Source organism: Cornus florida, unplaced genomic scaffold (assembly GCF_030987335.1).
Source record: "Cornus florida cultivar Cherokee Brave unplaced genomic scaffold, ASM3098733v1 CherokeeBrave_3.0.0_Hap2_Chr07, whole genome shotgun sequence".
NCBI lineage: Eukaryota > Viridiplantae > Streptophyta > Magnoliopsida > Cornales > Cornaceae > Cornus > Cornus florida.
In genome coordinates this window covers 16,531,524-16,553,357 of record NW_026775577.1, presented here as the reverse complement: position 1 = coordinate 16,553,357, position 21,834 = coordinate 16,531,524, and the positions used below count along the sequence as shown (strand labels likewise).

Below are 21,834 nucleotides of genomic sequence, written 5' to 3'. Positions count from 1 at the left end.
TCCCAACCTAAGGATTGAGGTGATCCATGCACAACTAATGTAAAACACTAACTAGTTTGTACAAATGTGGAACCATGCAAAAGTGTTGGTTGTATTTCGCCTTTGGGCTTATGGCGTTTGGTGGTCCAATTATTGTTGGGCCTCTGCCTGTTTAGTGGGCTTAGCTTGCTATAGAAATCAATAAAATAAAAATAAAAAATAAAAAATAAAAATTAATTACTTGACTCCTCAATCATACTTGTTATTGTTGAGTGCCATCCATAAACCTTTTACTGTCTCCTTTTAATCGATATGGTTCTTGGGGACACAACGGCATTGGTAAAAATCTGCAAAAATAAATTTTGAGCTCTTACTTTTGAATCATATTCCTAATTCGATTAATGTGTATATTATAGGGTCGATACACGTGTCTAAGAAAAAATAAAAAAAATTGTTATGTATCTTAAAAACACTTAGGACAATGTATTCAAAATATGTTAATATATATATATATATATATATATATATATATATATATATAATAATCATTCTCCTCACATTTCTCAATATAAATTCATCAGAATCGTGCAAGTGTGGATTTTGGAATAATTTTAATAATTTTCAAATCATCAAGAATTTTGGAAAAAGAATTTAAGTACTCAAAAATAAAAATATACGTGTACCACATTTAGTGTATTCCGATGCTGCTCAAGTCCATAGATGTACCCTTTTTAGTGCACATCAAAATATAAATATATATATATATATATATATATATATTGCCACATATTCATATTGCAATGCTGCAAATATGAGGTTAGAGACGGTTTGGTTTTGTGAAAACTATGACCGACAAGCATGGTTCGTCGAACTAACCAATCAAATCTATGTTTTTTTGTTCTGTCAATTTAACCAAAAAAAAAAAAGTCTTTTAGTTAGGAGCCTGAAAGATTCTAACAGTTGACCAACCTTTTTTTAAAAATAAAATAAAATAAATTCTTCAACAATAATATATAATATATTACATATTGGATTATTTAGAATTTCAACTAAATTTATATTTGTTTGTGTCAATATAAAACTTTTCATTTCAACATTACAGAAATATACAATATATTAATTAAAATAAAACAAAAAGGTGGAATATAAATAATTAATATATACGGTCATAGTATATTCATGTTATATAATATATATGTTGATTCAGAAATTTCTTTTACTTTTGATTTGTATATTTTTTCTAATTTTATTTTCTATTTTCATATGTTAAATATCGTATGAATTTTCATTTATTTTAATCTTAAATCTATTATTTTTCATTAATATACAAATAATAATAATAATAATGTAGTTACTAAACCCTCTTTTTTCATGACGACTTAGAATTTACAAATAAGTTATTTGTGTTAAATAGTCTTTAAAAATTTACTAAAAACTTATTGTATTAAATTATATTATAAAAAGTAACGTATTAGTCATGCTTGTAAAATTGATTTCATTACATTGCACTACATTTGCGACTGTGAAAAGTCAAATCACCATTCTTGAAAGAAAACTTAGCCGGGTTAATTTGACAGTTTGTGTGTCCTTGACGAGTCTGCATAACCATTTTTTTTTTTTTTTTTATTTCTTTTTTTTGACTGACTTGTGAAGTCTGTGATAAAAAAGAATTAATGTGCCTAAAAAAAATTTTGTGTGAATGCATAGGTTTTTTTTTTTTTTTTTTTATTTTTAATTTTTAGAGTACGTGTATGGCTCCATATAGATCCATAGTATACGTAACATTTAAGTCAGAAGTACGATTTGAAAGCGAGATTTTAAAGACTTATTTTCCAAATCTCTATCAATGCCGCTATGCCCTTACGGGCATAAATCATTTGCTTAAATATGTAAAAATATGCATTATATATATACACACATATATATATATTTGCCGTGTGTGTATATATATATACACACACAAGGGCGAATCCAAAAATTATTAATGGGGGGTTATTATTAAACCAAGGAGAATCGGAGATCGACATATTAAAGAGTTAGAAAATTTTAGAGGAAATAGGATTAGACTTTAGAGGAAGAGAATGAGTGAACTCCTTGATTTGTACAAGAATATGAATTTAGGAATTCTCTGTGCTTGGAATTAGTGATTAGAGGAAGAGAATGAGTGAACTCCTTGATTTGTACAAAAATATGAATTTAGGAATTCTCTGTGCTTGGACTTAGTGATTGTTTAAGGCTTATTTGGCTTGGGCTATTTGGTTAGGTCTTTGTTTTAAAATTGTGGCTTAGATATTGGATTTGTTTGGATGGGTTAAAATTGGAAGGTAGGCTAATATTGTTACTAATTTATTCTTTTTTAAAACATTAGGATAAATATACCAATATTAAAAATAAAAAAATAAAAAAAAATAAAACTAAATTTGGTAGGGGAAGTCAAGCCCACCCAAGCCCCCCCTCTTGGACCCGCCACTGTATATATATATATATATATATATATATATATGTTATATGCTAATGTTTCTTCTTGGATTCGCCACTGTATATATATATATATTATATGCTAATGTTTTTCAAAATAAAACATGTGAACTAGACTAAGCCTTCATTAAGAATACATCTCCCGGCATAAATGGTAAATTCCATTTGTTGACCTAGACTCATTAAGAAAAGGTCATTCTACACATATCCGTGTACATTGGTTGATTTATTTTAATTATACCTCATGACTAGATATATACATACACACATATATATATATTCAGTAATTATCTAATGACTAGGCTTGATCTACCAAGGTAGAGGTGTTGATTATGATGCACAATCTTCAACATACGTTTCTATTTTTTTAATAGTGAAACACGAGAAGATGTGACGGTTGAATTTTTTAGTCAATTAAAAATTTAAAATTTTATAGATTTAAAAGAATTATTTTGTATCCATTCACTAAATTTCCACATATAAGACACAAATAACAATTTCCGGCTCCTTCCTTATTCTAGAGTCAATAGCACACTATATCTTTTAGCACGCGGTACATATATATTGTGATTTTATTTTTTTTTTCTTTTTTTGAATTAATTACAACGACAATTTTTGAAATTTGTCCATCAATAGGCATATTCAATTTAGTTCTTTTTTAGACAATGACACCTCATTTTAAAAAAATAGAGCCAAAAGCACAACTTTAAGTTACATAAAATGTCTAATATGCCCTAAGAATATTTTAATCCTCACCTAAAATGACCAAACTATCCTCTCATCTCATCTCTCTCTCTCTCTCTCTCACACACACACACACACCCACCTCAATCGCCCTCATCTCCTTCCACACCCTTAAACCCCCAATCCATATCAAAACCAACTTTTCTCTATATCTCACACACACAGGCTTGTGATTTGTTGATCCTTTTTGTTGATGATGGTGTTTCCGTTGGAGTTATCAAATCAAGAACTACAGACGAACTGAGATGGGTCACCAGAAAACTTTGTTTAATTGTCGGTGGCAGATTAAAATTGCAGTGAGAGAGAAATCGGCGACGACAGAGAGGGACTTACAATTGGCAAAGAAGTTATCTATGTTGTTTAATCAACTCGGTAGAGAATATCAACGGCTGCAAGGAGTGAGATCGGCGGCGGCAGCGATGGGCGGCAGAAATCGGAGAAGGTTGAAGAGGATCTTGGATTTGTGAGCAGGGTTGGTGTGTTGGGTATCGGTCGAGGGTGAGGTGGCAGACGCCGGTGGTGTTGTCGATGCAGAGAGCAGTGGCTAAGAGGCGGAGGTAGGTGAGGCGAGTTAGGAGTTGGATTGACTGTGGATGGCTCAGCCGTGGAGGACTCGCGGCGGCCAGTGAGGGCTTATCCTTGCTCGACGCGAGATCCCCTTTTGAGGCGATATCTGTGTTTTTTTTTTTTTTTTGGATGGTGTGATCTGTGTGTGTTGGGTTTGTGTGATTTATATGTGTTGGGTTTGTGTGATTTATATGGGTTTGGGTGGCTCGACCATAGATATATGTGTATAATTTTGAGATGTTTGGTTTGTGTGAAGGTGGTGGAACGGGAAAGAAGATGGTGGTTGTGGAGGTTGCGGTGGTGGTGAGTACTGGTAGTGCGGGGTGAGTACTGGTTATGTACATTGGCCAAAATGAATGGAAATATCCAAAAATTGGAAGAAGAAAGAATTTTTTGGAAGAGGGTAATTTGGTTATTTTATGTGATTAAAGGGTAAATATATATTTTCATCATATTTGAAGTGTCATTGTTCAAATTTACAACTTTAAAGAGTTTTTTCGTCCAAAAAAAAAAAGCTAAATTATATATTAATGTTAATATAACAAATCTCAAAAAAATGTCGTTGTAATTATTAGTATTATTTTTTTCGGTGTGAAATATCTATTTGTTAAACAATAATTGTATTACCATTTCATAAAGGGTATGTTTGGAATTTTAAATTTTTTATTAAATCAACCATTTGTCTTTTCCTGTTCTTTTAAGAAGGGTTTTTTTTGGAGACGCTAGGGGTATCTTACACAGTAATATGTTAGAGTCAATTTTCGACAATTTCTTTGAACAGTATCTTACACAGTAACCAATAAGATTATCACACAAGTCTTTGACTCGATACAAAACGAATAAAGACTTTTATTATTTTTATACTAAAATTAAAGTACATAAAAATTATTTTCTTATTCTACCAGATAAGTAAATAATATAGAACTGTGTCATTGTCTAATGTCCAACCATAATGCACTTACGTTTAAATAACATGGTACATAGAACCTAACAAATCTACATCCTGCATGCCCACTGTAGCAGCAGCAATAGCGGTCAGAACACACTGCATACTTTTCCACGTTCATGCCGTGTTTTTTTTTTGTTTTTCCTGCAAGCCAAACGCGATTACGGACAAAGTCACCAATATGTGGCCTCTGAAAATTCAAATCCTCCACCTATATATATACACCCGCCATTTCATCTAAATGAAGCACTGCCAACAAAGAGATTCATACACATACACACACAGTTACACAGACAACATTATCGAAATATGGGTGCTTTTGTGATTCCTCGTGGCCTACTCATTGTTCCTGTTCTTGTTCTTCTGTTTGCGTCTTATAGCTCGGCAACAGAAGTGGTCACTATTGATGTTTACAAAGCTAAAGCTCTTCTCCAGTTAGGATACACTTATATTGATGTCAGGTGAGAAAATTGGTTTTTCTTACATTTCATGTACTTTATATATATATATATATATATATATATATATATATTTATAATATGTGGTGTTTTTAAATTCAAGGTTTTTCTGATTTTTGGAAAATGATTGAATTTATAGGACTGAAGGAGAGTACAATAATGGTCATGTAGATGCAAAGAAAATTCTGAACATTCCTTACATGTTCAATACCTCTGAAGGTGATTTTAGAATCAACTTTTATAATATAGACATTTTTTTTTTAATGCATATTTTTAAGATTTTGATTAAATAATGATTGATAAAATTCTTTTGGAATTTTGAGTTTCAGGTAGGGTGAAAAATCCTGATTTTGTGAAGGAGGTTTTATCAGCTTGCGGCAAATATGCTCGTCTTGTTGTGGTAATATATTTATACATATATTTATGTATGTATACTCACAATAAAGAAAAAAATAGAAAAAAAAGGTATAGACATTTACCTTGTATTTAATTAGTGATTTTTTCCTTTTCTTTTTTATGCGTGAAGGGTTGTCAAACTGGAGCGAGGTCCATTAATGCAACTAAGGATCTTGTTAATGCTGTAAGTTTCTCCATCCTTCTTTCTATTATTATGAAATTGTAAAATCATAATCCTTTTTGGAGCTTCATTTATGTGTTTATATGTGTGTGTGTGGGTAAATGAGTCATTCTTTTTATGAAACTGCAGGGTTTCAAGCATGTATTCAATATGGATGGGGGATACGCTGCATGGGTGGAGAAAGGGTTCCCTGTAAAAAAACCGTAAGTAGAAAAATACTTTAATATTTTTAAAATATCGATAATATAATAATATATATATAGACTTATTAAAAACTGACCCAACCCATAGTTAAAAAAATAAATAAATAAATAAAAATAAAAAATCAATCCTATTGTGAAAGTGTCTAAATCTTATCTTTATCATGTCCATATCGTGTCCAAATATAAAATACGGAGTAACATATTTAAATTTAAAGATACTTCAGTCGGTATCGGACACCCCAGTGGAGTATTCTGTTCCTAGGGGCAAAGACCCCTAGAGCAAAATTACAGCAATTTAAGCCAGCTGGAAAACCAGCTTTATACCCAAACCAAAAAGCCCATACCAGAAGCCCAAAGGAGCCTGACCAAGTCCCAAAAGAACGATCCTGATCCATAAAACGAAATAACCAAGGCGGGAAAACATCAACAGAGCAGTTCAACCTTCCCAAATTTGCAGAGCTAGGTCAAGAAGAGGTTTTTGGAACTGGGATCAAAGCAGTTTGGGAGATTCTAGGTTTCTGAAATTTCTCTTGCACGTTTGCGAGTAGGCTCACAGATTAGGGTTTTTGATTGATGGCTACAAGAATTGTAGAAAACCCTAGCATTTCTTTCCTTACAGATGTGATACACCAAACTGGCCAAGGTAAGTTTCCAAACCATAATTTCACTGGATTTTTTCTTTTGTTTACAATTGGATGAAACCCAGATTAGGAATCCATGCCAATTTCTAGGGTTTGTATGGAAAACACATTTATATTGAAGCACAGACCAAATTTCATGAGAATAGTCACATTGATGGAACAAATGATTGTGAGATTCAGGGGGTGAAAGACATAGGACACAAACATTTGGTTGCATGAGGTAATTTAGGCTAGGTCTATTAGCTCGCCATAGGCAAAAGGAGTGTTTTGGGATGTTTTTGTTGAACCAAACCATAGTATGCCTATGAATGCAAGGGATATTGTTTTGATGTTGAGGTGTTTACATGAGATGACATCCTCTAGGTTAGTATTCGAGTTAAGCGGGTTGGCAATGTGGACTAGGTTGGAGACAAGATTAGCTAAGCTTCTCGGCTGAGCCCATTGCTCCTTTGAGACGATGGTTGAAACCTTGTAATACCTGTTGATACCCCATCCTTGTCCACCACATGGTAGCCAGTGGTCGAAGAGAATATGAGTGTCGTTCCCATTGTTGACTTGGTGATGGAAAAATATTCTAGCAATATCTCTAGATTGGAGCTACACTGTGCACATTGATGTCCCAAAAGCTTCTACCTTTGATAAGATGTTTGTTTGTCCATTTTACCCAAATATTTGTAGGATCAGAAAATAGAAACCAGATGTGTCTAACCACTGCATCTCTGTTCCAGATGTTCATTTTAGCAAATTTACTAGAAGTATAAACAAATTAACCAGATTCTACCAATTAAGAAAATAAAAAAGAACTGTGAAAATTTCTACCATATTCTTAAGTGTTATCCCTTTGTAACTCTAAAGTCTTAACTTGTACAATCTTCAACCCATGGGTCTATTGATGAATTGAAAATCATATGTTGATCAAACAGTTGAAAATTTAATTCAATTAAAATAAATCAAATGTTCTAGGTCAAAAATATTTTTTCTTTGTCCTTTAACCAAATTCCACCGTTGAAATTTTCATTCAATGAAAGTTCAGATCCTCCACTTGTATATATACCCACCAATTCATCCTAATGTAGCACTGCCAACAAAGATACATATAAGATTTACACATACATTTATGTATACAATAATATTGGAATATGGGTGCTTTTCTGATTGCTCACAGGCTTCTTATTATACCTGTACTTCTTCTGTTTGTGTCTTATAGTTCTGGAACAGAAGTGGTCAGTATTGATATTTACAAAGCTAAAGCCCTTCTCCATTCAGGATATGGTTATCTTGATACCAGGTGAAAGATTGGCCTCTCTAACAATTCATGACTTTTTGAACCTTTTTATTTTTTATTTTTTTTATATATATAATTTTTGGGTCTTTTTAATTTAAGGTTTTTCTGATTTTGGAAAATGTTTGAATTGATAGGACTGACGACGAGTTCAAAAACGGCATTGTAGACGTAAAGAACATTCTAAATATCCCTTACTTGTTGAATACCCCTGAAGGTGATTTTAGAATCAACTTATATAATATATAGCCATTTTCTTTTCTGTTTTGTTTTATATATATATTTCTCAGTTTTTGATTAAATAATGATTGATCAAAATTTTTTTTGGAATTTCGACTTTCAGGTTTGGTGAAAAATCCTGACTTTGTGAAGCAAGTTTTATCAACTTACGGCAAATATGCTCACTTTGTTGTGGTAATATATTTATACATATATATACTCACGAATAAATAAAGAAAAAATAGAAAAAAAACGTATACACATTTATCTTGTATTTGATTGGTGATTTTTTCCCATTCTTTTTATACGTGAAGGGTTGTGAAATTGGATTGAGGTCTATTAATGCAACTACCGATCTTGTTAATGCTGTAAGTTTATCCTTCTTTTCTCTTTACCTCTTACATTCAAATAGAATTAGAAATTTATTTCTGCTTCTACATTTCCATTTATATATATATATATATATATATTTTTTTTTTTCATCAAAATTTTTATTTTAATACCATCTTGTAAGTCTATCAGTAATATGAAAATTTTGCTTGCCCAAATTAAAAGAAATTTACAGTTCGTAAAGTTACTTTTAAAACAATATTATATATATATATATATATATAAAATATAGGTTGGTTTTGTTTTTTTCTTTTTTTAGCTCTGATCAATGTAAAGAAAACTTTACTTTCTAAGATTTTTTGGAAGGTTTGTGTTTGGTTCTAGAACAAATTGATCTATTTCTAATTATGTTACAATGGTAGACTAATTTATTAGTATGAAATTGTAAAACCATATTCCTTTTGAGCTTCATTTATGTGTGGAGTAAATGAGTTGTTGCTTTTTTGAAACTGCAGGGTTTCAAGCATGTGTTCGATATGACTGGAGGTTATTCTGCATGGGTGGAGAATGGATTCCCTATGAAGAGGCCGTAAGTGGAAAAAACACTTTAATACTCTTGGAATATCAATGACATGGTGTCACCGATTGATTAAAAGCTAAGATGTAGTTATAGGACACCCTAAAGTAAATGCATTTTTATTTTAATTGAATTTTTCCATTCAATTAAAATAGATAAAAAAGAATTATTTTCTATGACCTTTCACCAAATTCCACTGTTGAATTTTTCATTCAATGAAAGCTCAGATTCTCCACTTGTATATATACACACCAATTCATCTAAATTGAGCACTACCAACAAAGATTCATATAAGATATACATACATTTAAATATACAACAATATTGGACTATGGGTGCTTTTGCGATTCCTTGTGGGCTTCTTATTGTTCTTGTTCATCTTTTGTTCGTGTCTTACAGCTCAGGAAAAGAAGTGGTCACTATTGAAACTTACAAAGCTAAAAATTTTCTCAATGGATTCTATGGTTATGTTGATGTTAGGTGAAGGATTGTTCTCTCTTACAATTCATGTATTTTTTAATTTTATTTTTATAATTTTTGGGATTTTTATTTTAAGTTTTTTCTTATTTTGGGAAATGTTTGAATTGATAGGACCGAAGAAGAGTTCAAGAAGGGCCATGTAGATGTCGAGAGCATTATAAATATCCCTTACATGTTCAATACCTCTGAAGGTGATTTTAGAATCAACTCATTTATGTAGCCATTTTCTATTCTGTATTTGGTTTATATATATATATATATATATATATATATATATATATATATATATATATATATATTCTCAGATTTGGATTAAATAATGATTGATCAAATTTTCTATTGGAATTTTGAATTTCAGGTATGGTGAAAAACCGTAACTTTGTGAAGCAGGTTTTATCAGCTAGAGGCAAATATGCTCTTCTTGTTGTGGTAATATATTTATACATATATATTTCTCAGAAATAAATAAAGAAAAATAGAAAGGCATACACATTTATCTTGTATTTAATTGGTGGTTGTTTCCTTTTCTTTTTATGTGCGAAGGGTTGTCAAACTGGATCCAGGTCTATTAATGCAAGTACTGATCTTGTAAAAGCTGTAAGTTTATCCTTCTTTTCTCTTTACCTCTTGCATTCAAATATTATAAGAAATCTAATTGTGCTTTTACATTTCTGTTTAGATTCTTTTTTTTTTTAATACTATTTGTAAGTCCATTGGTAATATGAAAATTTGCTTGACCAAAATTAAAAGAAAATTGCAGTTCACTGCAAAGTAACTGTTTTTTAAATTTTTATATATTTTTTATAAAGTGTAAAGTAAAATTTACTTGCTAAGATTTGTCGGAAAATTTGTCTTTGGATAAAGCACTAATTAATCCATTTCTAATTATTTTCCTTTGGAGCTTCATTTATGTGTTGGGTGACTAAATGAGTCATTGTTCTTGTGAAATTGCAGGGTTTCAAGCATGTGCTTAATATGGATGGAGGCTATGCTGCATGGGTGAAGAATGGGTTCCCTGTGAAGAAGACGTAAGTGGGAAAAATAATTCAACGTTTCTTGAATATTTCTCTCGAATATCAATCACGTGATATCATTGACCGATTAAAAGTAGACATGGATTAATAGGACCTACTGAAGTAAATGCATTTTTACTTATATGACAATATATAATTGATTGATAAAATGCATTTATAATTCAACACGTAATGTTTAATAATATTCTTGTTCTTCTTCTTCTGTTTGTGTCTTATAGCTCAGGAACACCGGTGGTCACTATTGATATTTATAGAGCTAAAGCTCTTCTCCATTCTGGATATGGTTATCTTGATATCAGGTGAAAGATTGGCCTCTCTTACAATTCATGTTATTTTTTTTTCAAAAAATTATTACAATTTTTGGGTTTCTTACTTGAAGGTTTTTCTAATTTTGGAAAATGATTGAATTGATAGGACTGAAGACGAGTTGAAGAACGGCCATGTAGATGTGAAGAACATTCTAAATATCCCTTACTTGTTAAATACCCCTGAAGGTGATTTTAGAATCAACTCATATAATATAGCCATTTTCTATTCTATTTTTGTATGTATATATATATATATATATTTATCATATATTGATTAAATAATGATTGATCAAATTTTCTATTTGAATTTTGAGTTGCAGGTTTTGTGAAAAATCCAGACTTTGTGAAGCAGGTTTTATCAGCTTACGACAAATATGCTCATTTCGTCGTGGTAAAATATTTATATTTATATATATATATATATACACACACACTCAACAATAAATAAAGAAAAATATAAAAAAGGTATACACATTTATCTTGTATTTAGTTGGTGATTTTTCCTATTCTTTTTATGCGTGAAGGGTTGTGAAATTGGAGTGAGGTCTCTTAATGCAACTACCGATCTCGTTAATGCTGTAAGTTTATCCTTCTTTTCTCTGTACCTCTTACTTTCAAATAGAATAAGAATTTTTTTTGTGCTTTTACATTTCCTTTGGAGCTTCATTTATGCGCTGAGTGATTAAATGATTCACTGTTCTTATGAAACTGCAGGGTTTCAAGCATGTGTTCGATATGGCTGGGGGTTATGCTGCATGGGTGGAGAATGGGTTCCCTGCAAAAAGGCCGTAAGTGGGAAAACTATTTTAGTGCTCTTGGAATAGTAACGACATGATATCAGTGCCTAATTAAAAACTGACATGTAGTAATGCACTTTTACTGTTGTGACAACATATAATGAGTTGATAAAATGCATTTAAAAGCTGACACGTAGATCAAAAGATGGCATGTTATCGGAAAAAAGTATTTATAAAACTTGCACGATCATTTTGTAGATTAGCACAAGCTCTGTTACCATGTTAAAAACCATTTATTTATATATACAACAATATCGGAATATGGGTGCTTTTGGGATTCAACATGGGCTTCTTATTGTTCCTGTTCTTCTTTTGTTGTGTCTTACAGCTCAGGAAAAGAAGTGGTCACTATTGAAACTTACAAAGCTAAAAATTTTCTCCATGCAATATATGGTTATCTTGATGTCAGGTGAAAGATTGGTCTCTCTTACAATTCATGTATTTTTGTTTATTTTTATAATTTTTGGGATTTAAAATTTAAGTTTTTTTTTTTTTTTTTTTTTTTTTTTTCTGATTTTGCGAAATGATTGAATTGATAGGACTGAAGAAGAGTTCAAGAAGGGCCATGTGGATGTAAAGAACATTACAAATATCCCTTACAGGTTCAATACCACCGCAGGTGATTTTATAATCAATTTGTATAATACAGCCATTTTCTTTTCTGTTTTTGGTTTTTATACACATTTCTCAGATTTTGATTAAATAATGACTCATCAATTCTTCTGTTGGAATTTTGAGTTACAGGTATGGTGAAAAATCCTGAATTTGTGAAGCAGGTTCTATCAGCTTGGGGCAAATTTGCTCATATCGTTGTGGTAATATATTTATACATGCATGTAAATAAAGAAAAATATAAAAAGGACATACACATTTATGTTGTATCTAATTGGTGGTTTTTTTCCTTTTCTTTCTACGTGTGAAGGGTTGTCAAACTGGATCGAGGTCCATTAATGCATCTTCTGAACTTGTTCATGCTGTAAGTTTAGCTTTCCTTTCCCTTGCCTTCTTACATTCAAAATAATACAAGAAACCTATTTGTACTTTTACATTTCTATTTCGATATTTCCCCATCAATATTTTTTATATTTAATACCATCTCGTAAATTCATCGTATGAAATTGTAAAACCATATTCCTTTGGAGCTTCTTATGTGTGTTGAGTGAGTAAATGACTCATTGTTCTTATGAAAATGCAGGGTTTCAAGCATGTGTTCAATATGGATGGGGGTTATGCTGCATGGGTGGAGGATGGTTTTCCTGTGAAGAAGCCATAAGTGGAGCTTTAGTCATTTGATTTTTGTTACCTCAATAAGAGGCATGAAAAAATAAATTTGGGTATTTCTATTTCAGAATAATTTTGCTTCACAATTCATGTGTATTTTGTATTGTATTATTGATTTTTTCAAGGATTATACAATAAATTCATACCAAATTTATCTCTAAGATGTGTGTTTGATTTTTTACATTTTCTTTCCTCCTTTTTTTTTACTAATCTTTCTTCAACTAATTATGTGGCAAATGACAATGCTATATAACAAGGTTGAGACTCGAGAAACAAGTTAGACATGCCAAAAGGTTAACCCGAACCCGACTCGACTGATCCCAAAGAAAACCATACATTTTTTTGGATTGTTCATATTTTCCCAAATTTGAAAGGCAGATAAGTTGAAAATTTTATTTGGGTAAAGATAACATTTACTAATAAACATGGTTGACAAAAATATATATTTAAATTACAATTAATAAACACCGTTGAAATGTGATGAAGCCTGTCATACTTTTATTTCTAAAACTGAACAGTTATGTTCATAAATTTTTTTTTTCATTACTTTGTCATAATAAAAAATTATTTTTCTTTATGGCACAAAAGAATTATGTGGAAACAAACCACTTTTGGCAGCTTCCCTTCAACAACAATAGTTTATTGCAACTAACAAGACTTCTCTCATTAGAATAATGTTTGAGTGAGTGCTAGTTTCATAAAATTACTTTACTTGGACTATCTATAATTTTACAATTTTTTCGAACCAAGTCAACCCAATCACTAAATTAAAAATTATAAACTAAAAATTCAACCTATTAAGAATTAAGACAAGGATGATGAAGCAAAAAAATTCTTATGAATAATATACTTTTATTTTACTCCTAATTGTATATATATTGTCTAAAAATGAATAGCCCAACAGGATGTTAGCACAATGGAAAAACCCTCGGCCCATGATATATTTACAAACAAACCCATGGGCAAAGCCCAGCACAAAAGTGATGCATTAGGAGCCCACCAAAACAAAAGATCTGTAATGGTATGGAGTATGGACTTGGATATGTCAAATGGGACCGGTTTGGAACGGAAACCTTTCCCAAATCTGTCCCATTAATGAAAATCTTTTTTCAAATTTGATTCGGGTCGCCCCGAGTTGAGGCCAGGGCGGGTTTAGAGTGCCACGAGGCCCACGATACATTTAAAAAAAAAAGCAATTCAATCTTCTTGCGTACAGTTAAAATAAATTTGGTAAATTTGTTTGTAGCATACTCAAATACAATCACAATAACAAAAATATTGCTAAAATTTAAAATTACCATAAGAAATATAGTAAAAATAAAAATTATAGACTCTAAAATATTATTTATTTATGTATTAATTGGTGCGATGCTTTGAGGGGTTTAAACTCTCCTCCCAAACTCTCCCTTAACCCAATTTGTTTGATCCCAATCTCGTCCCAACAGGGATAGGATGAGACGTCCTAGTGACATGGATTAAATCGACATTCCTAATATGAGAGTAGATATGGGTGCACTAAGCGCGTTATTAGTATACACATCCAATGACAATGTACTATTTCAAAAAAGTTAGCTCACCTATTTAGAGTATCTCCAACAGTTGTGTATATTTTTTTGATTAAATCTTATTTGTCATAATAGATTTACACAAAAATTTACACATCATACATGGCAGTGTATATTTTACACAAAAGAGATGCTCTTATAAAATCACTTATAACAACATAATATGTTATATTTCATTGGATGGATACACTAATGACATGGCATCCCTAGCGCACCCAATATCTACTCCTAATATAACCCCTCATGAGTCATGTCTCCAAACCCGTTACTACATACTATATATATACTATCTTAGTTCTATATTAGTTGTCAATTTTTTATTTTCTAACCTTTTTAGAAAAATATGCAATTATCGTATTGTTCCCTTTTTAAATTATTAAGTTGTCATTTAAATTTTAAATATATAAAACACAAAGTTAAAAGAATATAGCCTCCATGAAGGCATGTGTGTGTGAGTACCAAATAGGAAAGAAAAAAAAAAAGTTGAAAGGATCATGAAAAATTGGAATAGTAATTATGAAAATATTACATTTAATTTTAACTTTTTAAATTTGACAACTAATTTAGAATTTCTAAAATAAAAAAATAAAAAAAATTTGACAACTATATATTTTAAAATTATTTTCCAACCCAAAAACTCATGAGTTGCTTAAACTTTAAATAATATTATTTATTTATTTATTTATTTTTTTCAAATTTCGGATGGAGAATTTTTATTGGTATGCATCTTCAAGTTGGGTTAACTTCACGAATTCTTCTAGGATCAAAATCGAAACACTGCTAGTTAATAAAATATAACGACTTCAATTAAAATAGGAATGGTCCTTCTAATTAAAGGATGTGTTTGTTAATTTTATATTGGGCTAAGCGCACAAAACACCCCCACTATATACAAACGGTGCAAAAAACACCCTATTAAAAAACAAGTGCATATAACACCCTCTATAATTTATCTTTTGAGCAAAAAACTCCCTGTTGACTAGATCCGTTGAAAAAGAGATACCGGTGACATCATATTAAAAAAAAAAAAAAACCCAAAATTGCCCTTTTTGTGTGACAATAATGCCCCTATCAATTTTGTATTCTTTGTGCTGCCAAAATTATATCCTCTCCCTGGTGTTGCCTTTTCTCAAGCCATATTTTACCTTTATCTTTATTTTAGATGTCTCACATTCTAGATATTTTTCATTTGTTTTCTCCTTTTTCACCTCATTGTATTTTGTCTTTGCTTTGTTCTTATAATTTGTGTTAATAACTATAGAATAAGTTGGAAATTCCATCATTTATAATTTGTGTTAATAACTATAGAATAAGTTGGAAATTCCATCATTCAAAAATAGTATGAAAAAAAAAAAAGTGACACCACCACCATTCATCAAAATTAGGTTGTTTTTTCATCACCTTTCACTAAAGAGAGTTATAACATCATCATTTACCAAAAAATTTATAATTCAGTAAAATTGGGGCAAGTACACTGCATCCCATCATCATTTAACCAAAAATAAAAATAAAAATGAACAATACATGTGATAAATCATCACTAGGACAACATCCTAATTGCCAAAAAAAAATGCCAACAAAGTTTTATGGTCCATTTGCATTGCCATACTCCATATTCTATGAACTGTCAATTAAAACAACAAATCAATATCCCAAAAAAACAAATCAATATCCTAAAAAAATATGGAACTATAGAAGACTTACCACATGTCAGGAACTTGAGATACACTTGCAACCTGTAAGAGATTAACAAAATATCCAACAATATTAATTTCGATATCACTCAAAAACATATACAACCTGTTAAAATAAACCATGAATTAAATATGCGTGAAATTAAAATCATATATCTATAGATTCTAGAAAATTGAAATGATATAAGTTACCTCCATTGCAGCTCCAATATTAGGGACATTTGCACCCCTTCCACCTCTGGGGAAAGTTGTAACGCCTTTACGGATATTTTAAGCACTTCTTCCACTAAAAGGAACTGTTGCAACTCCAATAGAAGGGACACTTATAGCACCTCTTTGAACTCCACCTCTTTGACTTCCGACTCCTCCAGCACCATGGCTGCTTCCAACACCTCCATTATTATGGATGCTTCTAACACCTCCATCATTGTGGCTGCTTCTAACACCTTCATCATCACCAACATCACCTATACAAACATGTAGTCCTACTCTTGGAAGACGTGGTCTACCTCCCTTACTAATAGGTTGTGGTATAGGTTGTAGTCCTGCTTCATTATTTTTGCAAGTCTTTGTGTTATGGCCTTTTTCGCCACTTTTTCCACATTTTATATGGGCCCTTTATCTAAAAACAAATTTGGGTTTTTGTTTTTCATCTGCACCTCTCTTTCTTGCTTTTTTTGGTCTTTCTAGGGGTATCCTAACATGTGGAGGAATCAATGGTACCAGTCCAGTTATCCTCTTTAGATTCCTCAATGAAAGAGGTCTTATGATAGGATATGCTTTCAAGAACGTTTCCCTATAGTAGTAGGGATGCACATAATCCTCTGGATTGAACTTTCTCTTCACAATGGAAGCCATTGCATGCACACATGGCACTTCTGTAATCTGCCACTCCTTGCATGTGTATCTCTTACTTACCAAATCAACAGTATCATTCATTCCTTCAAGTTGAACCTCACACAAATGTAGCCCAGAACCCTGCACTATACAACTCTTTGCTTTTTTCTTAAGTACGTTCCTTGAACTGCTTGTACACTTTTGGAACTAACAACCCTGTTTAAGCTTCCATATACTCTCTCCTCTCTTTATACCTTTTCATCAACATCATTCTAATCATTTCAAACATGTGAATTATTGGCTTCTCCCTTGCAGTTTTGATATGTCCATTCCATGACTCACACATGTTATCGCTGTTTAAATCACACTTTAATGTTTGTGTGAACTTATGCTTGGACCATAGTTTAGTATCAATTTTTTTCAACCATGCATGTGCTTCTTGGTTTATACTATTGATGATGGTCATTTCTTTCTCAAAATCACTAATATGGAATACGCTTGCTGCTTTCCACACTTTTGTCCTTAAAATTGCACCAGGGTATTTTTTTTTTTTTTTTTTTTGAAGTTATCATAAATATGTCTTACACAATATCCGTGATCTACTCAGGAAACATCCTTTCAAGCACCTCAATAAGACCTTTTTGCCTATCTGAAATCCATGTTATCTCATTATAATCACCAATAACATCTAATAGCTCCTCCATAAACCACTCCCAACTATCATTATTTTCAGCTTCAACAACTACAAGTGCTATTGGGTAAAACTATTATCTCCATCTTTACTAACAGCACTGAGTAATTGCCTTTTGTATGGAGTTTTCAAGAAGGCTCCATTAAGTCCAATGAAAGGCCTGCATCTTTCTTTAAATCCATTCACCATTGCATCCAAACAAAAACAACCATCTCTAAAATCTTGTAGAGTTGTGGTCAGGTTCCAAATTTGCATTTACTTTAAACACACTACCAGGATTTGAAGACTTAATCAATTCTCTATACTCCCTCAAATTTTTAAACTGGTCCTCCATATGCCCTTCAATGATCTCTATAGCTTTTTTTTAGCCCTTCCAACTTTGTGTCTAGATACCACTATATCCAAGTTCTCATTAATATGTCCTATAAATCCAGCATTTTTCCAATCTCGTTCTATCCTAAACTTATGAACATATTTCTTTGCAAGATACCTGGATATTGCTTGCCTATTGGTACCTGTTTCAAAGCAAGTGTCACTGTGAGTAGATTGGTACTTTTTTAGTACAAAATTGCCTTCCTTACCCCTTTTGGAGGCTTGCATCCTCCAACCACACTTGTTAACACACACAACAGTAACCCTCTTGCGTTCATTCTTTTTGAATTCAAAATCATATTTATTTTTTATAGCGTGATGCCTTAATGCATCCTTGAAATCTTTAGCACATGCAAACTTCATTCCTATAAAGAAAGAGAAATCCTCCTTTTCAAAATCCCTCTGCTCAACATAATGTGTTCTAGTTTGTGTCACAACCTCTTCACTTGACGAGCTATATACACTGCATAGCTCATCACTAGGAGCATACACTGAGACCTCATCAATGTTATCAACAATCCCCCACTGACAAGCATCTATACCATGAGTTTCAGCATCTATACCATCTGTTTTAGCATTAATCCTTGTGGTTTCAACCTCATTAGCAGTTTCAATCTCACCCACAACTTCAATCTTATTCAGAGCTTCAATCTCATTCACAACTTTAGGAGTCTTAACATAAACTGGAATTAAAGTAAACATTTTGTATGTCTCAAACATATCCAAGACATCCACGTCACTTTTAAGTTATAAGAGTTGTCCATCAATTGGGTCCTTATAGAACATTCTACTGTTATTAGTGTCAATGCCAACCATCTCTACCATGTCTTTAAGTTTTAAAAAGGAAAATTTATCGGGATCCAAACCATCCCAGATGCCAATACTTCCTCCAACATATTGGTTTGCCTCTTCAATTGTACCAGAGTAATGCAACTGTATGGTGTAATACTTCTCCATCAACTAGAGCAACAGACAATTGCAAGTCAAAAACAATTTACCTAGAACTCAAAAACTCCAAACAACCAAACAATTGCAACTAAAAAAAATGGTGTTTGAAGAAATGCCCATGAAAAAATGGACAGAAATAGAATGGTTCATCTACTTGATCTCAATTATTTGGTAACTGATTTGTGGAAACTTAAGGTACACAATTGTGAAATTTGGTTTACAGGACATGAAATTTTGGCTAGCAAATGCTTGTTGGTACCATAATTGGATTCTGTGGAGCGGTTTTCAAAAGTGTAGGTGGCATTGAGGCATTTTTGTTCCTATGCTTAGCCTTATTATCAGGTTTGATCCAAAATCAACGACTGCTATATCAAAATAATCAACGACTGTAAGAGACAGAAAAGAAAGAAAAAAAAAAAATTTGCAATAGTGGTTACCGTAAATAATTTTTAGTTTAAACAATCAACTTGAATTGACATAGAATGGGGGAAGGTAAAAAGGAAGAATAGTTATTTTTCTTTAAATTAGAAACGAGAATATTTTTAATATCTCAGTCGAATGAGTTGACTAAGAACCTGGTTTTGGATTCATCCATAACAGTAGAAGTGGGGATTGTTTATCACTAAATAACTAAATAATTTTTGGTTGTAGACATTTGTATTAGTTGTTATAGTAATCCAAAATCAAGAAATAACATAGAAAACCATAATCAAAAGTAGAAAAACAAATATTCAAGAACCCTATATAACTTATCCAAAAAAAAAAAACCTATTTATAAATATATATTTACAGAAATAGTACCTCTTAGATCTTTCAAATCACGGTCTTTACAGTGTTCAAAAGCCCTAATTGAACCTCAACGACGATTCCTTCAACAATCAACCAAACCTTTCACCCCTTCAACAACGAACATCGCGAGGGACTCCAAGATGTTTACAGAGAAAGATGGGAGTTGGTTTAGTGGAAGAAAAATTGTGAAGATCAGAGCATTATTTGTTTATAGAGAGCGACTGGGTGGGTATTTTTGGCAGGTGTCTGATTTTTAGTGTTGGGCATTAGGTGGAGCGTAAGGAATGTAGATTAAAGGATAATTTTGACATTTTGTATTTTGCATTTTTAGAAAGAAATTAATTAATGATAAGGTAAGGTTAATTGAGTAATTTTAACATTAAAAGTAAAATTGGTCCTTATTTGCCCATTGTGTTCCACTAGGGGTTTTTTTAGCAAGTAGCCCCACATTTCCCCCTCCAATTTTCCCCCAACACGTGGCCGTACTTTCCCTCATATTTGATTTTTTCTCTGACACGTTCGATTTTTCTACCCTAATCACTTTGATTTCTCGGTTAAAATTATTGTCCCACTCTCACTAACATTCAATAATACCTTACAACCCTTACGTCTTTTCCCCTCTTACCCTTTCTACACAAACTCACCTCTATTTATAGAGTTTTCAACTGTGAATAAGAATCCCATCACTTGTCTTCAAGGAGTTTCCTAAACAATCACAACTCTTTAAGGAGTTTCTTAAACAATCACAACTCTAAAATAATATTCACTCTTCACATATATTTACATCTTCCCCCCCTCTCCCTCCCCCTCTCTAAAATAATCTTCACTCTTCACCTAGATTTAAGAGTGAATATTACAAGTATATTTAGGAACCTTAAATAACAAATTAGTTTATTATTAAAGTTAATTTTTCAATTTGGTCGAGTTAGGCATATGCATTAAAAACTATTATTTAAGTCCAAAATATCCTCCAAACTCTTATTTTAAAATATCAAAATATCCATACTAAATCAAATCATTCTTTCATTAATAAAAGTTATAAAAACAAGATTTCTAAGTTGACTTTCAACTTGGCATTGATATATATATTACCAAAATAAAAAAATAAAAAAAAACATATATATATATATATATATATATATATATATATATATTTAGATTTTCTTAATCCATATCAGTTCAAACCTGCAAATATTAATTTAGAAATATACAAATAAATATATATTTTTTCAATAAGTGAAAATTCATCCTATATATATATAATTTTATTTGCACATAACTTTAACCATATCTCCTAATTCATTTAAATATAAACCTGCAAATGTGAAAACTTTCCTATAAATATATATATACATACAGGAAGGCTCTCATGCTGTCCAAAAGAAAGAATTTTCTAGCAGACCATTAGTCAAATAGTCAATTACACGTTATTATAAATATATATATACATACAGGAAGGCTCTCATGCTGTCCAAAAGAAAGAATTTTCTAGCAGACCATTAGTCAAATAGTCAATTACACGTTATTACTTTATCAGACCTAACCATAGTTCATATTTATTACCTTAATAGTCAATTTACCATAGCTTTCACGCATTACAATTTCTTTTAAATTTTATGCACAAATACAATTAAATATCCAATCTCATCATCCCAATTTTGGAAATATTTTATGGTATTAGAAAATCTACGTTCAAAATTTTAAAATATCTCAAAAACTATTTCTATTACTCAACTTCTTTTTTACTTTTTTTAGTCTTTAAAAATAATCATGCAAAAACATTTTTTTCCAATTTAGATCAAGAACTTTAATGCTACATATCTAGCAATTCAGGGTACTACTTGCACAGGTATATCAAACTAGACCTTATTTATCAATTTGTAAAGTAAATTGAAAACTCCTTCTCATGCCATTAATCTATCATATGCTTCCAATATGCCAATTGGTTCCCTATACTCTAGATACACGTGGGACAATTTTTAAATTAGTTTTCAAATGATGCTCAATTTCTAATCGAAAATAACTAAGATCGCATTG

General features: G+C 31.4%; 1 protein-coding gene and 1 long non-coding RNA gene across 2 annotated transcripts; one reads left to right on the top strand and one right to left on the bottom strand.

The window, feature by feature from the left end:
- The first annotated feature begins 4,926 nt into the window (after positions 1 to 4,926).
- Positions 4,927 to 13,062, top strand: LOC132266581 (uncharacterized). Its single transcript, XM_059767492.1, has 25 exons — positions 4,927 to 5,175; positions 5,312 to 5,391; positions 5,502 to 5,572; positions 5,699 to 5,752; positions 5,879 to 5,952; positions 7,801 to 7,881; positions 8,013 to 8,092; positions 8,219 to 8,289; positions 8,409 to 8,462; positions 8,940 to 9,013; positions 9,401 to 9,481; positions 9,593 to 9,672; positions 9,840 to 9,910; positions 10,025 to 10,078; positions 10,436 to 10,509; positions 10,734 to 10,814; positions 10,930 to 11,009; positions 11,144 to 11,214; positions 11,348 to 11,401; positions 11,538 to 11,611; positions 11,949 to 12,029; positions 12,160 to 12,239; positions 12,365 to 12,435; positions 12,543 to 12,596; positions 12,816 to 13,062. Exons 1-25 carry the CDS (start codon positions 5,024 to 5,026, stop codon positions 12,891 to 12,893), a joined length of 1,875 nt encoding a protein of 624 aa, XP_059623475.1. The 5' UTR covers positions 4,927 to 5,023; the 3' UTR covers positions 12,894 to 13,062.
- Positions 13,063 to 15,897: 2,835 nt separating this feature from the next.
- Positions 15,898 to 20,035, bottom strand: LOC132266580 (uncharacterized). The gene is made up of 3 exons (XR_009468645.1): positions 16,353 to 20,035; positions 16,171 to 16,202; positions 15,898 to 16,090 (listed from the first exon to the last, which is right to left on the bottom strand). It is a non-coding gene; the product is annotated as an uncharacterized LOC132266580 (long non-coding RNA).
- Positions 20,036 to 21,834: the final 1,799 nt, after the last annotated feature.